Source organism: Hemibagrus wyckioides, linkage group LG27, assembly GCF_019097595.1.
Source record: "Hemibagrus wyckioides isolate EC202008001 linkage group LG27, SWU_Hwy_1.0, whole genome shotgun sequence".
NCBI lineage: Eukaryota > Metazoa > Chordata > Actinopteri > Siluriformes > Bagridae > Hemibagrus > Hemibagrus wyckioides.
In genome coordinates, this window is record NC_080736.1 from 5,873,443 (window position 1) to 5,900,255 (window position 26,813).

At 39.0% G+C, this 26,813-nt stretch overlaps 1 protein-coding gene across 2 annotated transcripts; it reads left to right on the forward strand.

The window, feature by feature from the left end:
* Nucleotides 1–9,483: 9,483 nt before the first annotated feature.
* hsd11b2 (hydroxysteroid (11-beta) dehydrogenase 2) lies at nt 9,484–25,838 on the forward strand. 2 transcript variants are annotated; one of them, XM_058382115.1, is made up of 5 exons: nt 9,486–10,051; nt 17,845–18,057; nt 21,053–21,238; nt 23,897–24,034; nt 25,408–25,838. In XM_058382115.1, exons 1-5 carry the CDS (start codon nt 9,778–9,780, stop codon nt 25,818–25,820), a joined length of 1,224 nt encoding a protein of 407 aa, XP_058238098.1. In that variant the 5' UTR covers nt 9,486–9,777; the 3' UTR covers nt 25,821–25,838. The 2 variants fall into 2 exon arrangements, with proteins under 2 accessions (XP_058238099.1, XP_058238098.1); XM_058382116.1 differs by lacking the exon at nt 23,897–24,034 and having other exon boundaries at nt 9,484–10,051.
* The last annotated feature ends 975 nt before the right edge of the window (nt 25,839–26,813 follow it).

Genomic DNA, 26,813 nt, shown 5'->3' on the forward strand with positions numbered 1-26,813 from the left:
CATGCCTTTCAGCCAGTTACTCACTATAAGTACACGAGTTTGTGGTTGTAGACCTTTCAAAGGAAATCATGTAGTGTCTTTTAACATTTCTTATGAATTCATCTGGGGATATTTTGTATGCAGTCAGTTCAGGAAGGAGTCTGTCTATTCAATCATCTATGCATTCTTTCAAGACCGATCCTTAATCTGTTGCACTAATCATATGCAACCATGGAAGTGTTACAGTTTTGAGGTAGGTTGTGGAAACAAAAGCAGTAGCTCCAATACCGTGTCCATGAAAATTTAGAGCTCTAGCTTTACACTTTGAATGCATGTAGTAGAAAATTCTATAAAAGCCAGCAAAATAGTGGACATGCCAGCTCTATATAGCAATAGAGGAGCACCACTGGGTGGCGCTGTGCTTTACTTACAGCAGAAAGTGACACTGATGCTGCTATACTGTGGATGGAAGCATTTGTGCACACCTAGATTAACTGATCTGAGCAAATTCCATCATGTATTTGTGATGTAGGTTTTTAGCTTCTAGTTTCATACTTGAGAACATATACCAGAGGCCAAAAAAATGGAATGTTTTGTTGTATCCAGAACTGAAAGTCTTAGTCATGTCCCACTTCACAGTGGTGGTTAATATGAAGCTCATATGAAGGTAGACAGTCAGGGCTTCAAAAATGTGTAGTGTTTTGTGAATATTTTTGTTTTTACCTAGCCTACTAGGTTCCAAAAACTTTACAAAGGCCATACGCATGTCCTTCAAAGTAAATGTTGATATCAAACCCATTTCTGCTCTCTGAGATGCCCCTAATGCTTGTTTATAAGCATCTTAAAATTTATCTTCAACCACTAAAATTCTGTGAAAGGTTATCCAACAGAGGAAAAAAACACACATCTCTCACTGAAAGCCAACAGAGTCCTGACTCATTATATATCAGACTTGCACTAATAAATTTTTTTTTTTCCCTGACTGAAAGTGTCCCATAATTCCATTTACACTAAACGCCAGTGCACTGGTACAAATGGTTTAGGAGGATTAGAATCTATTAAGTCTTAATCTGTTAAGCTTTAAAACAAGCTACTTTTTCTTTTTTTTCTCAAAGCTGTCATGGTGATCTGATCGCGACCTATACTTTATTGCCAACCCCTTCCAAATCATTGAATTCAGGTGTTCCAGGTGTATAAAATCAAGGACCTAGGCATGCAGAATGCTTCTAAAAATATTTGTGAAAGAATGGACCTCCAAACTTCATGTGGCCTTCAGATTAGCTCTAGAACATGGAGTGGAATGGGTTTTCATGGCTTAGCAGCTGCATCCATGCCTTACATAACCAAGTGCAATGCAAACCGTCGGATGCAGTGGTGTAAAGCACACCTCCACTGGACTCTAGAGCAGTGGAGACATGTTCTCTGGAGTGACCAATCACGCTTCTCTGTCTGGCAATCTGATGGATGAATCTGAAGCAAGGTCCATAAAGACATGGATGAGTGAGTTTGGTGTGGAGGAACTTGACTGGCCTGCACAGAGTCCTGACCTCAACCCCATAGAACACCTTTGGGAGAAATTAGAGCGTAGATCAAGAGCCAGGCCTTCTTGTCCGAACATCAGTGCCTGACCTCACAAATGTGCTTCTAGAGGAATGGTCAAAAATTCCCATGAACACACTCCTAAACCTTGTGGAAAGCCTTCCCAGAAGAGCTGAAGCTGTTATAGCTGCAAAGGGTGGGCCAACTCCATATAAAACCCTACGGATTAAGAATGGGATGTCATTAAAGTTTGCGTGCATGTAAAAGCAGGTGTCCCAAAACTTTTGGCAATATAGTCTAGCTCAGAAATTTTGAAAACGTCCAACAGATAGATTCTTTGTTATTGTGCAGAGTACAACGAGTACAAAATTAAGTGTCTCTCCTTATGGTTTAAAAAATAGAATAACAAAAAATGAAGGATAGAAAGTGAATAAAAATAATAATATATTAATACATTAAATAAATAAATAAATAAATAAATATTGGCTTCCTGATCAGATGGGACTGTTCAGTTGAGATATAAAAAAATTGCAGCTAGTTATTAACAGTATTGCACATTTGAATGGTGTGATGTGACAAGCTTACACACTTAAAAATATGTGTCTGTTTAACATTAAAATTATAATTAAAATAAATTCAAAGTGGTGGTGGGCATTGGAGCATTTCAAGTCAGGGATATGGAAGGTTGTTAAATAGATTTGAGATTTTTAAACTTCCTAGTTCCCGTCATAAACACAAGCCCAATCATACTGTCACCCTTCTTTTTCTTCTTCTTCTACAGTATACACAAACACACCTACACACTCCTACACAGACATACAAGTAGAAAGAGAAATACCCAGCTCTATTTATCACACTTGACACACAGGGCTTGTGTTAATCCCTGCATACAATACACAGTCTAAAGCACTTCATCAAATCTTGAAAGCCTAATGGTAGTAATTATTTTGAATATGTTCAGAGCTTTTCTAAAGCTTGTTAGTCAAAATTGGTCCATAGTTACAAGACGCTACACCACATGATGAGGTTCGGTCCAAAAAGCTTTCTAAAGTTAAGATCGACTTGATTGGAAGAGAGTGAAGGAGGGATTAGTACAACAGTTTGTTTGACAAAGATAGCTGTACGTTTTTATTGCGTTACATCTGTGCTAGTTCCAGGAGAGTAGGAAGACTAAAACAATTAACACTTAATTTAAATGTGGCATGTTTGTGTTAAGATTACAATACAGTGCACAAAATCTTTTAGAATGATGTTCCCCTTTTAACCAGGCATTCCATTTTGCCAGTGGAACGTAAATCCAACTTAGCTGCCATTTTCAATCAGTATAAACAAATGAATTATCTTATTGACACGAGTCTGATATATAACGAATCGGGACTTTGTTGGTTTTCAGTGAGAGATGTGTGTTTTCCCCTCTGTTGGATAACCTTGCACAAAATTTTAGTGGTTAAAAATAATGCCTTCAGTTTTTAGCTGCTTATGATCAAGCACTTGGGGCATCTCAAAGATCAGAAATGGGTTTGATATCAACATTTACTTTGAAGATAGAAACAATACAAATGAAAAAATACAACTTTTTAATGGCTTGAGTTTGCATGTAGCCACCAAGAGGGGGCAGAGCTGATGCAAAAAAAAAAAAACAACGAAAAACAGATCTGAACTCAGATTTTGGCAACTTTGACTGCATGTCCTCAAATCTGCTTGAGCATGTTCCAGACATTAGGGAAGCATCTCTTCAGAAGAGTTCCTCCAGTTTTAATATCGCAATCCTTAACAGGATTTTAATAGCGTGTTATATTTCTCTTCTCTGAACCGTAAAAAGAACCTGAACCTGAGGCAATTTCTGGAGATGCACAGCCTCTGCTCTGTGGATCGTAGATGTGGTTTATCATTCAAGTCTTCTCTTACAGTGCTTGTAGCCCTAGTAGTCCTTGGCATTTGGAATGTTAGCGTTGCTTGCCGTAAAAACCATCCATACGGTGAGAGTGAAGCTGCATTGTTTGACGTGTAGGAAATAGTGAGATTGCAGACTGGAAAATAAAAATATTCTCAAATCTTTCTTTAGAATCTTTTTTTTATTATTATTATTATTTTATTTTATTTTATGCAGCTGTTACTTTGATCCCATTTTAGACTTTCCATTCTCTGTCCATTCTACATCAAAATCTAAATCTAAATAATAAAATAAGCGTACAAAGACAACATAATCACATTTGCCAAGCTTTTACTAGAAACCTCTGCTCTCCCATTTGAGCTCTAAAGATAAATAGCTGGCAGTTATACACAAATCAACTCTTAAACTCTGTGATTTACAACTGGACTGAACATCGCTGAACATTTAAGAATCAGTGGAGGTTTTATAAATGTGCCTGAGCTCTCTCTTTCTCTCTGGAGTCTGGAACAGTGAAAGTAGAGGATGAGTTTGAAGTTCACTATAAAATTGAAACTCCATTAACTCCTGCCATTTCAGATTACAGATTGTTCAAGTGGCTGGAGGATGACAATGACACTGGATACTGGTCCTGTACAAAAATAATGGATGGGTGACTGTATGTTGGCTGCCATCCTGTTACTGTCATATTTAAAGAAAGTTATGGATACAGAAGACAAGTTTAACAGCTGTGGGATACGATGATCAAAGAAGTAATGATGAAAGATGTGTGCTGTCATGGTGAGCTGCAGGCAAGTGAGGTTATGGTGATAGATCTCAGCATGATGGGCTGTATAATTGTATGAAGCACTTTATTAAAGAACTTAGATTTGGGGATTGTAGATATTGTTAAAGACAAAAAAAAGGTTCATCCTATTCTAAATCTACACCAAAATGTAATTAATTGTCTTTAACCAGTTAAACAATCAGTTACGTGCTTTTTTTGGTTTTGAAACCTATACCACACAAATTCTACACACCCTTTTTTGCAAACCATGCAAATACTTTGCTCTCATCTCTTTTCCTGCCCTAGCTCTTGTCATTTGTTTCCTGCCCTAGCTCTTGGTTTGTTGCCTAACTGTGTTCACCTGTTCTTTGTTTGGTTATTTTGTCCATGTTTTGCCTGCTTTCCCTTTGTAGCACCACCAAATCGTATCTTGAATTTAGTTTCCTTATGCCTTTTATCTACGTCTTGTTTGTGAAAGGGTTTCCTATTTCCATGGTTTCCAGGGTTTTTGAACCCTGCTACGGACAATAAAGACCTAATAAACTGTATAAACATCTAAAAGACATATATGCAGATAAGATCTTGCCTCTACACTACACTTTAAATGAAGAAAGATGAGACCTGTATTATTTTTTTTCTATAAATTCAGCCAATCAACAACAACCTGGAAGCAAAACTATACGTTCTGAGACAACATTGGATTTAAAACTACACGCTAATTAATGCAAAATCTAAACCATTTCCTGATGATTTAAGTGATTTAATTTAAGGGCTGTGGTAGCTTAGTGGTTAAAGTGCTGGACTACTGACTAGACAGTTGTGAGTTTGCAGCCCAAGCTGCCACTGCTGGGCCCCTGAGCAAGACCCTTAACTCTAACTGCTCAGTTGTATAAAATGAGATAAATTCTATTCCACATGTTTTGCTATGCTAGTCAATTAGAACTAGCCTATGTATTGACACTCACACGTTTGTGTTCATTTTAATCAAGTTTATGTAACATAATAAACGTGCTTACTAGAGTAAATTTGTCCAAAGGTTTAGGAAAGCCAAATGACAGCCAAACCTGCTTGTATTGATTCATGAATCCTAGTTCTTCCTAGCCACAATATGTGAGAGTTTCTCATCTTCTAATCCTGTCCATATGGGTTTCCTCTTACAGAAACCTGCATAGAAATGAACTGGCTAAAGTTCATTCAGATGGTTGTGGATAAGTGTGTGAATATGTGTGTGTCTTGTGATGGACTGTGGTCACATCCAGGGTGTTTTCCCGCTTCCCAGTGGGAAAGATTCTAGCTGTACCACGACCCTGCCCATAATAAAGCAAATTCACAAAGATAAATTAATAAATGACACATCTTTGAAGTTTTGCCTGCAACTGTTCAGATTTAGCTGACTAACAGTGTGTCAGGTTTGCCAAAAGAGACACTCAACACATAAAATGATCAAACGCCTGTGTGTTTATAAGAAGGGGGGTGTTGGTCTGGGAAACTATGACTAAGGGTAAATCAAGGCAAGAGTTCTACCAAAATGAACCCAGAGCTTTAAGTGGCTTGGGTTCATGCACAGTGTAGGCCAAGGTTGGTGTTCTGTGGTTTCCTGCAGCCAAAAGAAGCTAAGCAGCACAATTGGAATTTCACACTGGGTTAGCAAGCTAAGCTTTCTATGACATGATGTATTCAGCAGGCTGCCGTGCTTTCAGCATCCTGTCAGTGTTGAAAATCTTTCCATTTCTCTCTTTTTATACCAAAATGTGGCACTTCCTGTGGTTAGGGTTACGGAGAATCCAGACTCTATCCTGTGATCTGTGCTACTGACTAATGAGCTTGTATTTGAGTTTTAGTCAATATTTAGTACGTGTATACGATCATCTTGTCAGTTTTAATTCTATGTCACCCTCTAGAGGTGGTAGAAAGGATAGCGCACATCATCCAAGCACAGTCTGTTCAAAGAAAAACATCTGCACTAGAGAACGAGCCTACCTGTAATATATTCTTATAGATTTAAAAATCTATTATTCTCCTATTTATTTATGCTTTATTCTACGTTTGCTTTTTTCTTCCATCATTTTACTGGTTTTGTCCCGTTTTTCACCACACTTACATTCCACTTAGTAATGTTATCAGGAGAACATTTAAGAAATTGTCGATCATTATCAACGCATGTTAAGTAGGTTTCTGTCCTCACTTTCTTCCCTTCAGGGAGTTTCAGTGATTTTTTTTTTTTTGACTAAGCCCAAATTGCATGCATTCTTCAAGTAGACAATCTACACACTGCCCCCAGGCGTTGTGCCACTGGATGGCTACGAGCTCTGTCCTCAATCGCTCCTTCACTACAGAGCTCGCATACCGAAGGACATATGTCTGGCGTATGCTTCGTCTAGATGAAGGCTTTAACATGTTTGGGTGGGGGAAGAGTGTGTGTGACTGGCAGCTGTGTACCTTGGAGGTCACAAAGTCAGGGAACAGCATGTACCAGAGATGTTCGAGTAGCACAAGACCAAGCCATTGGGCTTGGAGACTGAGTGATACCTTTTCCTTTTTTTTTTTTGGTAGATTTTGCCCTGTGCTGTGGATTCTTGTCTTATTCAATTTTTTTCCCATTCATTTATTATTAGCAGCCATTTTTATCCTAGTTTGTGTGGTATTGATTGACTGATTAATTGATTGATTGAAATTTTTTCTTTTTTCCATTCCAAACCATAAGAGATACTAAATCTAAATCTTCGCTCGCTGACATTGTTGGAAGATTAAGGAGTTAATTGGTATAATTGGTAACAATCATTCCTTTTACCATGCTTGCTTCTTTCTAGATGCAAATTTATTGACTTGCTTTACTTCATCTCCTTGGCGGCCAGCCTTAATTCATGGACCTTTCCCTTTGACAATAAAGGAATAAAGAAAATAAGTGTTTGTGTATCTGGTTGACATGGTTGTGTCACAGCGATTGAAAAAATTCTGAGCTCAAAGTGCAGAGGGTTGTCAAAACTGTTTCCCTAGTACATGACAAAGATAATAGCCAACATTAAAGCTCTTCTGTGGAAAAAGGGATCAGTGTTCTTTCTCAAAGACACACGTCACATGCATACACACACATGCAGAAAAGATTACTAACAGAACTGACGGTTGATGTACGCAACGTTACAGAAAGTTCACGCTATCAGGCATCATTTTTGCCATAATCATAGTTCAAGTTGAGAAACAGGTTGAGAAAGTTTCCATCCTCCATTTTTTCTGTGTCACTATGTTGAAACAACAATAAGCCAAAAAAAACGAAACTTTCAACAGAAGTGTAGGTGTACCACCTCATAACAGTGGAACGAATAAATTACTTAAGTGTTTACATGTCAGGTTTTGAATGAAGTTTTAGATAAAGAACCTGGTCTGATTGAGTTGAAGTAAAAACATTTAAGATACATTGAAGTTGTATGTATAAGCGTTTGTTAGTTAATGTACACCTAGGTATAAACGTGCATCTTTTAAAATTGTTTATATCATATGCATCTGAGTACACAAACATCACTGGATAGCGCATATGGGATTACTTTCATACTTTACATTGATCTTCCTTAACGAACGTAAAAAGACATACTAATAACGGACTCCAAAACAACCTGTTTTACGTAATTCTCTATCCATTTCTCTTCTAGTCCCGCTGTTGCTCTGGGTGGCTTGGGGCCGAGACTCTGCTACCTTACACGCAAGGGTTAAATGAATACAGTGACATTCAATAAGAAGAAGAAGAAGAAGAAGCTAATAATAGTAGAAAAAGCAAATAATCTAGGCCATAAAGGTCCACTTTCATAAATTCCCTCTCTTATAAAAGTCTAGATAAGTGACACCCATAACAGTTCATGGCTACCTAGCTAATAAAATAGCAGCACTGCTGCTTCACACAGCTCAACAGAATCCTAGGTTCTAACCTGGTTTCTGTTAACAGTCTGTGTGGAGTTTCACTCACTCTCCCTGCGTCCACACCTGTAGATTTACCTGAAGATAAAATGCCCCTGAGTGCTTTCTTTTAGGATGGTTTTAACTTTTTAACGTAATTTAAGTATGTGTAGCAAAGAATGCCTGAATGTCTTTATTGTCATAAGTAAAAGGAATTTTGGAAAAAAGACGAGTAAACTCAAATCTTTATAAGTTACTCAAAGCAATCAAGGTTGCAGGATAACTCATCAGGATTTACAGTGCAGTTAGTGTTGTATATCCAGTGTATTAACATCTGTATATCTTTACATGACAAAGTGATTACTCCAATCAGATTTACTGTGTGCTTTGATATCGGTGTACAGCACAGGAAGGAAGAGCCACGGGCAATTCTTTATGTAGTCACACTTTTAAATCATATTGGCAAGACTTGTGTACTTTCAGGAGCCACAAAATTACACTGAAAGATCACTGTTTATTTAACTGAACCAGGATTAATAGGAATAACTTTTCTGGCTGACTGAGTGAGCCGTTTATAAAAGAGAAGGAAATGATTCAGGTTGATAGAGGAGTTCATTAATGACACAGTAATCAGACATTTTGTTTGTTCAACTACTTGGGTTTTATCATCGTCTTGGTGGAGGCTAGACAATTCATTTGGAATAAAAAAAGAAAAAGAAAAGAAGCCTGTTGCTGACACACACGTGTGATTGGGAATTGTTTTGGGATAAAGGTTTTTGTCGTGGTTTACAAGAATGAAGGTAGCAAAAGACAAAACTCTTAAAGAAAGTGTTCAAGCACTGAAGAGAGAGAGAGAGAGAGAGAGAGAGAGAGAGAGAGAGAGAGAAAAGCCCTAATTATCATATCTTTGGTAATATGAGACAGAGTGCTAAATACTAAGAAACAAGTAGAAACCCACCATTTAGTGACACCTGCCTATCACGCACACTCCAGAGAAACATTATGTGCCTTTAACAGACAAAGAGTTTCAGATTAGTTTAGTTTCAAAGTTACATCAGCCTATGAAACACACACACACATACACACACACACACACACACGCGTTCTCCTTTAAAAGCCTAGACAAAATCTGGCACTCAACAAGAGGGAAAGGGGGTACAAAAAAGGCTAGGAGAGGACATGCTTTCTTGGATAGAAAGAAAAGTGTGTGTGTATGAGAGTGAGTGAGTGAGAGAGAGGTAGAGAGGGAGGGAGGGAGGTAGGGAGAGTGAGAAAGATAGACCAAGAAAGAGGGGTTTGGTTATAATAATAATAAGTGTAATAAAACTTTGGTCATTGTGCTATGATTAGATCCGTCTCCGGTAAGCCCCTCCCCTCCCTGCCCGTGTGGGGATGTGTATATATATGCACGCACTCTGCTCAGCCAATTCACCGGCCTGACTCGGTGTTGCAGAGTGTGTAAAGTCAGCGTGCACTCTCCTGCGTGTGCATGTCAGTGGTGTGTGTGTATGTGTGTGTGTAAGAGAGAGAGCGTGTAGGTGAAAGGAACTGCAAGAGCAAGCAAGCACGTGGGTGCACACTTCTATAAGAGATAGATAGAGTGAGTGAGTGAGAGAATACAGAAGATAGAGCTGCAAGAAGCACAGGGCAAGTTAGAAAGCAGAAAGAAAAAGAGACAAGAGCAAAAGAAATAGAGACATAGATATAGAGTACAATGGATGCCTGTGCCCTGTCCTTTTGGATTTACATGGGAGTGTTGTCTGTGTTCGTCGGAGGCACGCTGAAGAAGTTCCTGGCATCCCACGTCAGTGCCGTGCCCTCGCTCGTGGCATGGCTGGGTGCCACGCTGCTGGTGGAGAGACTGTGTGCTATGTGCATGCCCGCTGTGCTGGCACTTGCCGTCTTCTGTGCCACCTGTTGGCTCTACTCGCTATGGTCTGCCCCGCCACCGGTCCTGCCTGTCGAAGGCAAAGCAGTTTTCATCACAGGTAAGAATGATAAATATGTGTGAAAAAAAGGAAAAATCAACACACAAATCTTTTCTAGAGTGACCTAATGTTGTGCAGCATTATTATTAGTAGTAGAACTAGTAGTAATAATTAAAAAATCTGTATTATTTATTGACTCCAAGCTCCTTCACAAATCTGCATCAAAAACAAATTGTATGCTTGAAACTCACATAAAAAAAGGGTATGTTTCAAAGATATAAAGAATGAATGATCTGTATAACTAACTCCAAACTAAAGTGCTGTTAAAATGCGGTGGGTTCACATTATATTTGATTAGATCAGAATAGATTAGACATGGCCCACAAAACACTTGTAAAAGTGCTCATTAAACACCCCCACTGTGTGCTTCAGTGAAGACAAATGAACAGTGCGATTGAATCTGAGGTCTAACATGAGACAGCATGCACAAAGAGCCCCCTCAACCGAACCCCCCACCACCACCGCCACCATAAAACTGCCCCCTCAAACCAACCCCACCCCCCCGGCCCCAACAACAAGTGTTCACAGAGTTCATTTAAGTTCATCTGGATGCTAAACACAAGAGGAATTTGCTGTGCACGCGGTGACGCTCGGTCTAAAGTTGTCCCTAATTCAGGGAGCAAACTGAAACTCAGCAGGTGTGTGTTTTTTGTTTTTTCGTCTCCTTTAACACTTTTGAAGCGTTTTCTTGTCTGATTGAATTATATCATATTGTCAGCTCCCTCAGGATCTCTCAGGATGACTCAGTTGGTTGGAGCTTTGCTGGCTGGCTGGTTGGAGGAGGTTATTATAACACATATCAGGTTTCTCAGATTGTGTAATTACACTCGGGGATGTTTTGGGAAATCCTTGGGGTCACAAAATCCAGAATGTTTTCTGCACATTTTGTCCAAACACTAAGCTTCAGAAAGCTTATAATGTGTGTGTGTGTGTGTGTGTGGGCAGGCAAGTGTTTAGTGCCTTTTTCTAACATAATAATAGGGTTACTTGGCAATTCTGCCCTTATAGGGACATTTGACTTATCTTTAATAATGAAAATTTTGATGCAAAAGTTAAGGTTAAGTTAATAATTTGTGTGTGTGTGTGTGTCAGAATAATCCTATTCCCCTGACTCCTGCATTTGCTTTCTACACTTACTGTTCACTTTCGTGTTCCTGCAAACACCTCATTAGACATTTGATGCATAGGCAAGGAAACACAACCGAGCTGTAACGTGTGTAAAATATGATTAAAATATTTGCTTGTGAAGTGAACACTGTCAGTTCTATATGGTTCCTGGAAAATACTCGTTTGATTGACATGTAATTAAGTTTCACCATTTCTGAATCAGCTTCTCTCTGCTTCGAGGTGATACACAGAGCAGCATCAAGAACGCAAAGTAAGTGCCACCTGGCACTCGCAGTCCTGTGGTATAAAGTCCATGTCTGCTGTTACACATCAAGAAACAAACACACAACTCTACACTTGATGCACTAAATGTAGGTTACTCGGTCTGTGCCAGGAAAGAAATGTTTGTTTTTCCAGCCTCATTTTGCTGCTTATCTCTTCCTTTCTTCCTGAGTCTCACACACACAAACACACACAAACACACACACACACACACGCCAAATGAAGCTTTGAACTTTCTCTCTACATTTCCTTTGTAGGTAAATTAGGCTACACTATAAGGAGGGAGGGCGTCATGCAGTGATGGAGAATGAAAGAGCTGTGAGATGTAGGTGACCTACATTGTGAAGCCAAAACTGCTGTATCAAAAAAACAAAAAAAACAAAACAATATTATCTTAGAATAACATTCTTGTTTCCGAGCTTTCTCGCCATTTTTTTAATCTAACAAACCTGTTAGGAACTGAGAGAGATTAAAACCCTGGGTTAGGAGCAGGATCACATTTGGGTTCCTTAAATCCCCAAAAGGCTGTCTACTGGCATGGCAACAAGACCAAATCCCTGCTTTTATACATGTTTTTTTCCCCCCTTTTCTTTTAAATTTTATCTTCAGTGTAGAAAAGTTCAGTGGGTTCCTGGATCCCATGCCAAATATGCAAACATGTGCAGTGCAATTCCTCATTGCATATACATTTTTCAGCACACACACACATACACACGTACACACACACATGCACATGCTCGCCAGCAAGCAAGCAAGCAATCCGCCAAGACTTGGCACACAAACTGCTGCGCTGGACGGAGTCACTCCCAGCAAAATCCCCACTGCTGATTTAACACCTACAATGGAATCATTTAATTTTAGCATGGACACAAATGAAAACTGTAGATACTTCAAAACCGAGGGTTTTCTACACAAAACCCAAAACATGTGGTGCCTGCTGCCTTGGTTTATTCCACACATAAACAGTGTTAATGTGTCTAATATTGGTTGTAGGACACTCACCACTTCTAAAAATTCTGTTAACCTTGCTGAAGCAGCAAGAGTTGAATAGAGCTTGCATTCCACAGAGACTCAGTCACAGAGCTGGTTGAATTGGATGCATGTCGAATTAGCTACGCATTCGTCCAGTGCTGTCTAGGAACATGACTTTGCTTATCTCTCTCTCTTGCATCTAATTTGATTTTATGCATCAGATTTTATGCTGGCTTAGTGGTTAGCACGTTTGCCTCACACCTCCAGCATCCTGAGTTCGAGTCTCGTTCCTGCTCACTGTGTGTGTTGAGTTTGCATGTTCTCCCCGTGCTTGGTGGGTTCCCTCCCACAATCCAAAGACATACTTCTAGGCTGTTTGAAGTCTATAAAAATTGCCCGTAGTGTGCGTGTGCCCTGTGATGGGTTGGCACTCCGTCCAGGGTGTATCCTGCCTTGACGCCTGAGATAGGCTCCCAGTGACCCGAGATTTTACGCAGCGCTTATGCTAATATTTTGCTTGTCTTCTAGCAAGAAAAGTAATAGCTAGCATAAGATTTTAAGCCTAGTTCTTAGGACGTATGCAAGCATTGAAATTTTTAGGAGTGGCTAATAACAAAATGAACAAATCCAGCAGCTGGAGAATAATGAATAATCTTTAACGTGCAAAATGAAAAGTTTGTGAGCATATTTGTTCGTCGTAGTCAGGGAGACGGAATAGTTTCTGCTACCTGCAAGACCAGATTCTTGCAGGTGGATGCTATTGTTATTATCTGAAATCGTACATTATGTATTTCAGTCCCGCATCGTATGACATGTTTGATGCGAAAGTGGAACTCTTTAGCTATGACCATGTTATTTACTGAACTAACTCCAATGCAGCATTTTCTTCAGTGTAGGTGTACTGGAACCCTCAACTCTATGACTAATGAGACTACTATAAATCTGTTGCATAAGTGCGAGCTGTTCAGTGCCAATCCCCTTGTTGGAGCTTGTGCTGCTATGATAGTGTTTCGGTGTACACTGAGAATAACATGGTAGCAAACGCGCAATTTGTAACAAATCCATATCGACCGAGGAGGGAGAGCCCGAGAGTGTGAAAACGATTAGATGAGATGTACGTGAGTGTGAGCGTGTGTGTATGTGCATAGCTGCTACTCCTTCAGAGTTTTTGGCATGCCTTTCCTTTACTCAATGTCCCTGGAGAAGCTCCAGAACGCAGTTCATCTTCGAGTCCAGCGATACACCGAACCGTTTTCCTGAAATATAAATACCGCTTTCACATCATCCATCTTTCTACACGTTACAATATAATTATTTTGGCTGACCCTGTTCGTTCAAAGTGACTTACGATTGATCTGAATGTTAAGGGACCGACAGTATTAGCTTGGTATTTGGAGTTGAACTTTATAAGCTAGGGGTCAGTAGCTCAGAGGTTTAACCACTGAGCCACCGCTGCCCCCAGACACTGCCATGGCTTTGAGCTCACCAGAACATTGCAGTCACCTTCCCAACAAAGTAAACAGATATAATCAAATAAGAAAGGATGAAGTAAAAATAACAAATACCATATCCAGTTATTCGTCAACATTAAAGGTGCCGTAAGTGATTTTTTTTTTTGTCCGGAAACTATATTGTTCACGTTCCGGTATCTTCAATCAAATCTATAGTAGTTTCTTAGCAGATAAAAAATCTCTCAGGCTCAGCAAACAGGAAAAACAGTGAGTGATGTGGGCCAGAGATGTGGGTGTGTCTGGTCATTTGTCAGTCATGTTTAGGTGCTTTATTCCTGGTAATGTGCATGTGTGGGTGTGGGTGTGTGTGTGTGTGTACTGGAAGGAAGGTTTTGGGGAAATCACTGAGGGTATACGGGCTAGACAAACAAATTTTGGTACACAAATGACTGATTGCAGCTTTAACTTGAAGATGAACACTAGAATGTTGCCACTTAATGACAAGGGGAATGTGAGCATGAGCTTATTATTAGAAATCTGTATGGAAATCACCAGAATGGCAAAAAAGCAATCTAAAAATCTTTCAGTTGAACAGAACAACAAACAACAAACACTGTTTTATCTGACCAGAAGTAATAAAGATACATGTTTTTTGCCTTGTGTTCAGGACAAAGCAGAAATGAATGAATGAATGAATGAATGAATGAATAGCTAGATAACAAACTTGTTTGTTGTCTTTTTTACATTTCTTATCTCAAACGCCTGAAGCTTTTTCTAGTTAATCTAATCTTTCTTCTCATTCTGAAATAGATTTCAAGTTATGTCATATATTTAGTTACCTTTATGCTACCTTATGTTAGCCAAGTACACCCAGTTCTTGACATTATGGATAACATTTACAGAAGGAGTCTCCACTGTCAGTGCTTTATAACCGTAAACAGTTTTAACTGTCTTATACTTTAAGTAAGTATAAAAAGCAATCCCTGGCAAATTGCTGACACAGTGTGTGTATTATTATTTTACTTTACTATTAAACTTAAAAACTTACAAATTACCAGAATATGTGGCTATGTAAAAAGGTTATGGTTCTTTTATATATGCAATAAAAAGGACAGAGGATCAGAGAAGAACATCAGACTTTTGTTCTTTTCTTTGGTTTTGAGAAATAAATCAATAGTTATTATTCATTAATCCCACAGTGAATGTTAGATTTGGAAAAGTAGCGTTTAGGCAGTTAATCTTTGTAAAACCAGTTGTACTCCCAATATAAACACACACACACACATACACACACACAGCCTTGGAACCTGTCTAAAGAACTGGTGTGTACATTTACCCGATACAGTAGGGAGTGGAATGCACGGGTGAAAGAGCTGCCAGATTGTACCATGTCCTCAGAAGACCTTGAGATAAACGTGTGTTTGAAATCAAGTGCGTGATTTTTATGATAACAAAAACCGTAACACGCGTTTAGTATTTAGCACTTTTACACCCCAACACATTCATCACCAGAGGAAAGGTGATGGCACCGTGAAGTGTGTTGTAAAATCCAAAATTTATGGATTTTCCTTAGGATCATGAGCTTCCAACCTTTTTTTATTATGACCCGCTCCGTAATCTCTTGCGGAACACTTGTGATAAAAATCGATCCATTGTATTTATGACGCAGTGTTCATAAGAGTAAACATAGAAAAGATCAGAGGTCAGAAAAGGTGGGAAATTTCTTCCAGCTTTGTTTTTCCATCTTCAACTCCAATCTGTCTGCTGGGGTTAAAAGTCCAGCAAGGTTTACACATTTATCTGCTTATGGCAATAGAGTGTTTGATTTCTCATGAATGTGTTATAATACGCCTGTTGCCAGCATGTGACCAGTCACACACTGAGCCTAGTGTGTGTGTGTGTGTGTGTGTGTGTGTGTGTATGTGGGCATGTTTTTTTAAAATATTATTTACAAGCTTGGGTTGATGATCACAGGGCTGCCATGGTTTATGCCATCACTCGGGCACTGTAGCCTGTTGGAGTTCATTCACCTTGCTTTCTTTTAATGATCTCCAGCTCTGTCTGTGCAGTTCTGGAAATTGAGCTGGTCTAACCAAACAAATTAGAGATTCTTAACAATATTTTATTTGTCAAACATTATGAAGCCCATACAGATTCTACAGTAATTTTGATTTTTTTTTTTTTTGAATACTTTCCATACCTATCAAGTCTTCAAAATGCTGATTTTATAGATGTCATAATAGGGATTTTTTTTCCACACAAATTTGCTTGATTTGACCAATTGATTGTCTGCTATATATTAAAGCACTATGGTCACTACCTGTAGGAAGCCACACAGGTGGGTTTAACCTGTTTATTATGTGTCTGAGATTCAATTGAACTGAATTAAATTCAAATTTATTCATATAGCATGTTTAACAATCGTCACATAGACACAAAGCGGCTTTACAACTGCCGCAAGGAAAAACTCCCTGGGGAAGAAATGCAGAATTAAAAACACACTCAAAAAGGAATCCATCCTCTTCAGGGTGTACAGGTGAAGAAGAAACAGGTGTTTATTTTTGGCTGAAGTGGCAGCGGTTCTAATCTTCAGGTTCCGGTTGAGATTATCCAATGAGACAAAGGTGAAACTTAGACATATACTGTTCTGAGGAACTGATTCGAAAGGAAATGATTCTCTTCTTACCGTATAAACTCCACATTTACCACCAGCTTCCTCCTTTACATTTGCAGAGGCTGTAACGTTTTATAGTTTTTTATCATTCCATAAAGCATTGTTTAAGCAGTTAAATAGCTTCCTGTATGTGTTATGGGGACTATCTTGGTGTTAGAGGTGAGCGAAATGACAAAAGTATTGTAAACCTAGTCACTTAAAGTCTTGGCGTTTTGTTTTAGTTATCCAGTTATTCATCTAAAAGCACTTCATTAACTGCGAAAGCAAACACTAACTAGTGAGAGATGTGTAGTTATAAGAGTGAGAGACGTATGTTAGTTAAATATCTTTCTACAGGGTGTCTTCATACATATAAGAAATTCCTTTAAACAACAAAATGACTTCCAAAATATTTCATACCTAGTGGATATAACTTCTTTTTATATGACATATAACTTTTTTTTGTGATTCCATGTCCCATTGTAAGCTGATTGGCATCTCTAAATCGTCCGTAGTGTGTGTGATTGTGTCATGTGATGGGTTGCCACCGGGTCCAGAGTCTCCCCTGCCACGAGTCCCCTGGAATAAACAGTGAAGGATAAGCAGAAAGAAAGAAATCATGTCAAGAATGTTCTTTCCTCTGCGTAAGATGACTTTTTAGAACAATGGAGAAAGATTATTGAGACAATAATCCTTATTACTGGGACAATAATCCCTAAATACATGATGCAATACAATATATTTATCAGCTAATTCTTTTTTTCCTACTGATAAAGACAGACACATGAAATGAAACCACTTACAAAACTAATATTCGGGAAAGAAATCTTTTATACTGGAATAACTTTCTTCTGTCTTTAAATATTTTAAGAATTTTGACAGGGTAAAGTCTATTATGTCTATAATAAAGTCTATTAATAATTAAAAAAATGATTACCTTCCATGTTAAACAGTAACATCGGTCGAGCAAAAGTAAATGTCACCTTGAAAGAAAAATGCGTTCAGGTTTCTGATTTCTGTTCTTAACACAATCAAAAGTTCCGAGCTGTGAAGAAAATATGAAAAATAAATGTGATAAAACAGACTGTTGTATATACAGTATGTTTAATGGAATGTATTATGCAAATAAACCGCTTCTACAGAAACTAGTGGAAAATTTTTAACATCTAAACAGCTGCTCCATAATACAACAACTACTACTACTAAGTTGAATAGTGTTGTATTGCCAGTTTCCATATTATTTCCATATTGTGCAGCATTTTAAAAAAAAATGAAGATTTCTCTCTCTCTCTCTCTCTCTCTCTCTCTTTCTCTCTCTCCATCTGAAGGGTGTGACTCAGGGTTTGGGCATGCCACAGCAAGGCGTCTGGACGCAATGGGTTTCCAAGTGTTTGCCACGGTATTGGACGCAGATGGTGAGGGGGCAAAGCGCCTTAGGAGTAGCTGCTCTTCTCGCTTGACCTTGCTCCAGGTGGACATCACTCAGCCACAGCAGGTTCAACAGGCTCTGCTCAACACCAAGGCCAAGCTGGGCATCAAAGGTAAGAACTCACACAAGTGTATTTCCAAACACATGACACAACACTTCTGGATATTGCATTACATTCTCACAAGCTTCAGCTTCCCTCATGGTATCACCATCAACACGTGACACTCATCACCTCGTAAATAACTAACTAGCCAAGCTAAGTGCTGTACTTCAGTGCAGTTGCATCATATAGTTGGAATGCGGTCTAAAAACATCAACTTTGTAGTTTGTTGAAACCTGAAATTGAGTTATTCCTATTATCCTTAAGAGTATTACTTAGATTGGAATCAGGGCGTTTCTCTTTTTGATCTGTTTGAGATCACTGACATGAAACAGTACTAGCAATGTTCACCCGGTGATGTCAGATTGGCATACTCACATATCTCACAAAAAAACAAAACAATCTATGAACAAAGAACAAATTATTTCAGAACCTCAAAACGGGGGTGGGGGGAACTTTCCTTTTAGCACCTTCTTGCTGGAATGTCCTCCTCTTTGTTTTTTTTCTCTCTCTGTTCCTTCTCATTTCTTGGCAGGAGCAACGTGTTATAAATAAAACTTCAAACGCACCATAGAGTAGCAATGACCTTTTTAAGGCAAGTACAAATTTACTCCCTTTTGGATGACTTCCTCTACTATTGTTTACATTACAGGAGTCACTTGAGGTAAAACATTGGGTGGGTGCATTTGCATGTTGGTAATCGTCGAGTTTGGAAAAAAGTCACTGGCGCTCAATAATGCATGGCCTTCTCGCTGAGCCATGTGTATGACTTGGCAGCGTTTCATTTGGTGCACTTTATTTTCAAACTAGAGCAAAGTGCAAGCTGCCTAATAGAAGACGAATCCTTTTTTTCACATATACATTACAGCACAATGAAATTCTTTCTTCGCATATGCCAGCTGTGGAATTTGAGGTCAGAGCACAGCATCAGCCATGATGCAGCACCTCTGGAGCATGGAGGGTTAAGGGCCTTGTTCAAACACTGGGAGCTTGTCAGTGCCGAGGCTTAAACACCAATCAACAAAATAGAGCCTTAACCTCTTTAGCTACCGCTGCCCCATTTCCAACATAAGAGTCATTTTCCTCTTATTTCAGACACTGACCATAATCTGACAATGATAAAAGAAATTCCACTAAATGACTTGTGCACAAGGAAATGCAGTGTTGTATCAGGTCATAAGAGAAAAATAAGGAACCATACCACATTACAACAACGGACCTCTTGTGTCCTCTTGTTATCTTGCACAATGTATATATAAGTATATGAGTGTTCATCTCTCACAGCACAGTATTGTTTCTGCTACAAGAAGGTACATGTCTTTTGTGTCCTTAATGCACTTTCCACTGATTGATGAGCATAATTGCGTAAGTATATGGTGTGCCGTAGCTGCTTTTCTGTGGAAATTTGTCAATTTTTATATTCCAAAAAACATGCAGGTAGGCAGATATGGTCAGGTAGATTGTCCCGAGGTGTGAAAGGCTGTGTGAAAGTTTCTGTGTGTGTGGATGTGGGTGTGGTCCCGTGAATTGAATTAAACTCTATTCTCCCTCCTTGCTCCTAAGAGAGGCTCTGGTTCCCCTACAACCCTGACCAGTTTGTCTGTGTATAACATACAAGCTGAAAATCAGAAAACCATCACCTGGTCATTTTACGATCTTCAACTCATTTCCTTGCCAGATGTAGCCTCCAGGTCCTGCTCTTGGCAGACTCAGTAGCAGTAGAGTCATATGGTTTTTTGCTGTTGTAGCTCATGTCATGTTGTGCATTTTTTTCAGCTCAACATGGTTTGTGGTTATTTGAGTTACTGTAGCCTTCCACTCAGCTTGAATAAGTCCGCCCATGAACGTTTCTTATCGGTAAAGTGCAATTAACTATTTAAACCAGCCCACCCAGCATCAACAACCATGCCTCTGTCAAAGTTACTGAAGTTTAATGTGGATTTTATCTGAAGTTCAGGTGGCTGTTGATTTAGATAGGTGACCAATTAAAGGAAAGACTGGTGGCTTTCTTGCTTTCGAGTTCTTCTTGCCATGACAAGTGGCTTTTGATGTTTGTCCACCGTTTATGTTCTGCAGCATAAAATGATAAATGCTTAAAAACATGATGTATCATTCATCAATAAACTGCTAAATCTGTTTTATAAGAGGAATAAAACTTTTTTTCTTTATAATCAGGCCGCATTATACCACCCAGCTCTTTATAGTTTTCCCTATAAAGAGCAGGTCATGCCATATTTTATTTCTTAGATATTCAGTCTAACTCTGTTTTTTATATTATGCTTTCTCTGAAAGTCTATAAATGTGTTATTACCCTGGATAAACATATCATCATAAAACACTGAATAATCTAGTAATACATTTGGCAAAGAAACACTGCTCTGGGGTGAATTCAGAGACTCCCAGTGTTCACTACAAATCACATAGTCATCTGATTTTTCCCTTCCAGAGCCACAAGCCATCAAACCCATTTATGCATGTTCTTCATTTGCATCACTACTAATGAATTACAGATAAGTGTTTATTTCTTTGTTTTGTCCATCGCTCGGATCAAATCCTTCTCCAGATGTCTGTAAAAATTGCGGTCAAAGCAGACATGCAGGAAGCATGAGTGCAGGGAGATGGAGTGTATGAATGTGTGAGGGAGACGGTGGAACCTGAGACCAAGCCTACAAACACAACAGCTGGGCTGTTACAGCTGAAACTCTTGTGCAACTCAAGTACAATCCCTCGATCTGTTCAGAATAAAATCAAAGAGAAAGTGTCATTTCTGGCACTTGTTCTGCTCATTCTCTGCATATCCACAATAATGTAGTTCACAGGAGGATGAGAAAACAACACATCCAGTACATCTCCTTTAACCTCTTAATACACTCCCTAATACAATCCTCATGATCATTCATATCATTCTTATAACAATAACTGATAATTAAGCTGCATGTTGAAATGCTTCACCCTTTGACAGTTGCACACCCACAGTTTTTGAAATGTGTCATTGGGTGTCTTTTAGGACTGTGGGCTCTGGTAAATAACGCAGGAGTGTGTGTGAACTTCGGAGATGCTGAGCTGTCCCTCATGTCATGCTACAGAGGCTGCATGGAGGTGAATTTCTTCGGAACCCTCTGCGTTACCAAGACCTTCCTCCCTCTGCTGAGACAGAACAAAGGCCGAATAGTGACCATCTCCAGTCCATCTGGTATATATACACACTTCAACATACATCAATTCACATACACACACACACACACAGTAAATCTCATTGTTCTTCCTTATAGGATTTGGCCTGAAGTTTTCCATTGATAGTTCTGTAATGAGTTCCTGCAGATCCGGGATATAACACTCTATCCCTTTACTACACTTTGTACATCTTATTTTTCTGGAGTGAAACATCCTCATAGCAAAGCCATATGCCATTTTATCAAAAACGAAGGCAACTCCCAATCTGGATATGAAATGCATGCTTTAATGTCATATTTATATTATACAATAGTTTTTGAATTTATTTTCACAGTAACACCCTATAACACAAGCAGGAAGCTGAAAAATTCACAAAAGAAATGGGAAAAAGAGATGAAGGTGTTGATCATAAAATTGAATGGCAGGGCTGAAAAAAATTCTGACCTCTAAGTAACTCGAGTGGCAATTTAAAGACCATTATAGTATCTGGTCTCATCATGGCCATAAAACTATTATGCATACACACTGCTCATGTAAAGAGAGGGAAGTAACACCATTTTGTGTTTCGTAATGAAGGCATGTCTCTTGACACCACTGTCACTGATACACTGATACTACAGTCTGGGCTAGAAAGAAATCAGCCCTATCCCTGTGTTTGTTTACTTGACCATTGGTGGTGCTATTGTTCTTTCTTCCTGAAAAAATAATTCACTTTTTTTAACAGCAAATAAGATCATTTGAATAGTAAACATTTTATTTAATTATTTAATTAATTAATTAATTAATTAATTAATTAATTAATTAATTAATTAATTAATTAATTAATTAATTGATTAATTATGGATGGTACATTTTGTTTTACAATTTTGGCACAAAATTAAATACTCCATACAGTTCATCAACATGTAAATAACCCTGAATGCCTCTGTATACTCCACGGGCAAAAGCATGTGGACTCTAGACCATGTGTGCTTTTTGAACATCTTGTTCCTGATTTAGTCCCAATTTGCTATTATAATAACCTCCATGTTTCTAGGAAGGCTTTTCACTAGATTTTAGAGCATGGCTCGAGGGATTTGGGTTCATTCCACTACAAGAGCATTAGTGAGGTCAGGCTGTGATGTCGGGCAAGCATGTCTGACACGTAGTCAGCATTCCAGTTCTTCCCGAAGGTGTTCAGTGGAGTTGAGGTCAGGGATCTGTGCAGTCTGAGACAATTGAGTTCTTCCACTCCGACCTCAGCAAACATTCCATTGTGCACAGGGGCATTATCATGTATGAGTATGATGGGTTAGTGTCCACATACTTGCAAATTAGAAAGCCTGAAGTGCAGATGTGTATACATGTGAACACCACAGGTTCACTGGGTCCACTGGGTCCATTCAATTTCCATCAGACTGCAGCAGACACTTATCCACTTATTCCACTATCTGGAATTAGTCAGTGTTCACCTGTTAAACCTTTAAAGACCATTTACCAATAAAATTTACATTTTAAATCTCATTACAAATAATTGCACAACCACAAGGAGGCAAAATAAACCTGTAACAACCTGATACACACACATAACGCACTCAAAAACACAGCACACATCACACACACACACACACACACACACACACATTCCTTAATCTAGTGTAAGACTTTATCTCAACCCATTTAAAGACCTGGAGTTCTTCCAAATGTCCAAAAATGTCTAAACATAGTAAAAATAGATCCCAGATTCGTATCTCCCTGATGTGTCTTTGACTCATGTGGGCTCAGTGTTTACCTCCACTGAGAACAGCTTATGTTTCGACCTCAGATTACAGGATAACACAAGCACGGTGCAAGTGCCATTACTTTCCTTCCTTCCATGCTCCCGATTTTTATCGCCCCTTGTTTACTGCCTTCATGCCAATTCAAGCTATGGCCTGAGTCCTGGCTAAAGTACTGGCATCCGGCCCTGTTAAACAAAGATGTCTCCATCAGAGGGATCTCACTAGGCAATGGGGGCAGAGTAGGAGGTTTTTTTTTGGCACTTAAGCACAACAGACGCTACCATGTGAATGTCTCCCTGCCATGTTCCAGTAAGCCTCCTCACAGGTGGGCTGTGTTTTCAAACGGTCTTCAGATCCTGTCAACAGTTAAGCTGGCACTGTATGAAACACAAAACCCCCCTTTATTTTACTTCTCATCACCCAAGGCCAAACCACATGTTTATATAAAACAGCGCGATGTGCAATTAACCCCCAGCAAGCTGTGCTCCTCCTGCACTTGTGAATAGTTAGTTCCTGGCACAGTGCTGATTCGTCGAGTCGTTCTTGCTCTCAGGAGCAAACACTTCACTAAACAATAGCGCAATTCTTTGTGGGGATCAGGAGCTGTCATGGTGTATCTGAAACACCGCCTACTAAGTATGGAGAGTTCTGTGCTGTACATGGAATTGATGCATTATTTCTTTTTTAGCTTATCTACATTTACCTGAAGAACACGGCACTAATAAAAGTACACGTTAAAAGGCTGGACATTAAATCAAAGTGGTTTTTATTGTGTGTTTTATGAAATCTAACACATGTGGTGTTAATAAAGGGGATGATAAGCAAATGGCTTTAAACACTTAAGTCATGTTGAGTTCTTGGGGTAGACTGATTTAGTATGTGTGTGTGTGTGTGTGTGTGTGTGTGTGTCTGTGTAGGTGAACAACCCTTCCCATGTCTGGCATCCTACGGGGCCTCAAAGGCAGCACTAAACCTCTTCATTAACACTCTCCGTCATGAGTTAGAGCCATGGGGGGTCAAAGTGTCCACTATATTTCCTTCTGCCTTTAAAACAGGTGAGAAAACACTTTCATTCATGAGTTCGGATTACTTTTCTGAAGTGAATCCTCTTCACTAACATGGATGTGCATGAGACTATCACAGTTGATTTCTCCTAAGAGGTAATAAACAGTTGAGCTCTGAGAACGTATAATCCAGTATGAGCAGATTCTTTTAAGTGGTTTTAAATGTACCTTTGTTCAACTTGATGCAGCAGGTGTGGTTTCCGGCAACAGTGAGGCACACACACACACACACATGCACAATTAAACACAAACATAAGAGTGAATATTATCAACCAGGGTTGCCAGGTCTCAGCAAAAATTCCAGTCCAGCCCATCTCTTCATCTCAAAAACACACAAAATAACCCAAAATGTTGGGCTACTGAAAAAAAAAGGAGTCACGTTTTACTTCTTTTTGTTTTGAAGGACTTTGTATGAGAAAAACAAAGTCAGCAAAGGCCACCATGAAGCACATACATTTCCAATTTACAGATGTAACCTGCAGACATTTTCTTCATAATAACTCTATTCTTCACCTAAACTTTGCAAAACATCTTATAATGGAAACATATTTGTGAGTCACTGACACACTGTCCACTAAACCTTTGTTTCAGAACATGTATTAGATTTCATCCTGATTTGCTTTAAAACGTATTGTTGTCTTTTTCTTTTAATTTTGGTATAAAAAATTCCAACCTTCCTCTAATGAATATTTGGAAAAGAAGCAAGAGGCAGCATGCTTCCTGCCCGAACAGCCTCTATTAGCACCAGTAAGCGTCACTGCTCACAGACGACCTTATTCCTTGACATAATGAGCTACAGTGAAGTACTGACGTCAATAGATTCCAGCATTACCAATTTAAAGTCTAATATATACAGCGTTAAACATTTAACTACATTTCCATTACTACCGGGAAACCAATGGAAAGACTAAGAAATTGTGCAACATTTTAAAACAAACCCCCATTTCAGCTCTTTTAACTGAAACCATTTCTTGCTCAAATTCTTTTCTCACTTTACTTTTCTCAATTTAACAGGCTGCACAGCCAAAAGCAGTTATAGGGGATTGGTAGAGGAACAGCAGGATAAATTGTACCCAGAGTTGTGTTTACATTCCGCTCAATTCATTCATCTCTAATCTCTCAGTCAAGCTTCTTCCTATTATGATGAAATACTCACTAATCCTGGAAGCCAGTACTTTCATTGTATGATGCAGTAGTGTTTGTGTGTATCACAAGATGTCCTGGTTTTACAGGAACAAAAGCGTGGTTAAATATTCACAAGTGTTTAAGTGTGCTACTGAAATACGACATACGCCTGTTAGCGTTAAGATTTTAGCTAGAATAAGAGCGCCATTTTTAAAGCACATCTTTATTATTGTTCCTAGGACAGAGCAGTAACACAGAGTACTGGGAGAAACAGCACCAGTGCCTCCTTCAGAACCTGTCACCAAGCCTTTTAGAAGAGTATGGCGAAGACTACGTCACGGAGACCAAGGACCTCTTCCAGAAGTTTGCCAAATCAGCCTCTGAAGACTTGAGCCCGGTCGTAAACACTATCGTGGAGTCACTGCTCGCGCCGCAGCCTCGGGTACGCTACTATGCCGGGCCTGGTGTCGGCCTCATGTACTTCATCTACAGCTACTTCCCCCTGAGCATCAGTGACAAGTTCCTGCAAAAAATCTTTCTGAAAAAGAAAGTGGTGCCACGTGCACTCGGGAAACAGAACGAGCTGAACCGCATCAACGACAACAACAATGACATCATCAGCAACAACAATAACATCTCCAGGATAGAGTGAATCTGTTGTAACTCCATGTATATAAAAGATGCTAGAGGACCACTGATGTAATCCATTCATAGTGACCCAATGCCAATATGTGTATATGTTTTTGTGCTGTTTTATATAATGTATAATGTTTTATGGGGTTTTTTTGTCATCATTTTGAAGGGATTGTTGAATAGGTTTGCTTTCTGAGTAACTATTTTAATAGAAATTCAAATTTGGCTTCACCTCAATATCAGCTGATGCATTCCCTACAAATATTTTTTGGTCATTTTAAATTGCACTATGTGATAACACTATGTGATAGATGTGTATAGTTCACACACCTTCCAATTTTCTGTATTTCACCTTCGGTTCCTCCACAAAACACAGACTTTTATTTTGTTCACAAAAGTCCTTCGCAAGACTTTGGCTCAATGACATACACCACTGAGCCTCAATCTCACCTCAGGTTCATAAAGCACACACCATTGCTGCTACTCAGTGCAAAATCCGTTCACGGTTCTAGCGCCAGTTCATTAAATACATTCATCTACTTCATCTTTTTTATAGGGTGAGCTGAAACTTTTCCAGTTTCCAGTTATTTATTAACAATTCCAGCTTATTTAGCCGGCTACAAGCAATATAATGTCCATGCACAGTCCCCTGTAATCTCCTGTAAATAATTCAATTTTTGTTGAAAAGATCAAGCAGAACTCTCCTATTTTCTTCTAGTTTTATTTCCCTGTTTGTTTGGTTTGTTATTTTTCACACCACCATTATTGCTACAAATCAAAATATTTATTCCGCTTTCTTTATGAATCACTTAAACTGTGAATTTTTTTATACAAAAAATGAAAAGAAAGAAAGAAATGTAAATTGTCCACTTGTTCAAGCAAAATAAAGTTGACTTTTTAAAGAAGTCTGTTTGCCGTGTCTTGTATTCTTTTTCACAGAGATGAGCAACGATATCCTCCTCTGACCCAGGTACCCAAAACCCAGTCCACCAAAAAGGATGGATCAGGTTTA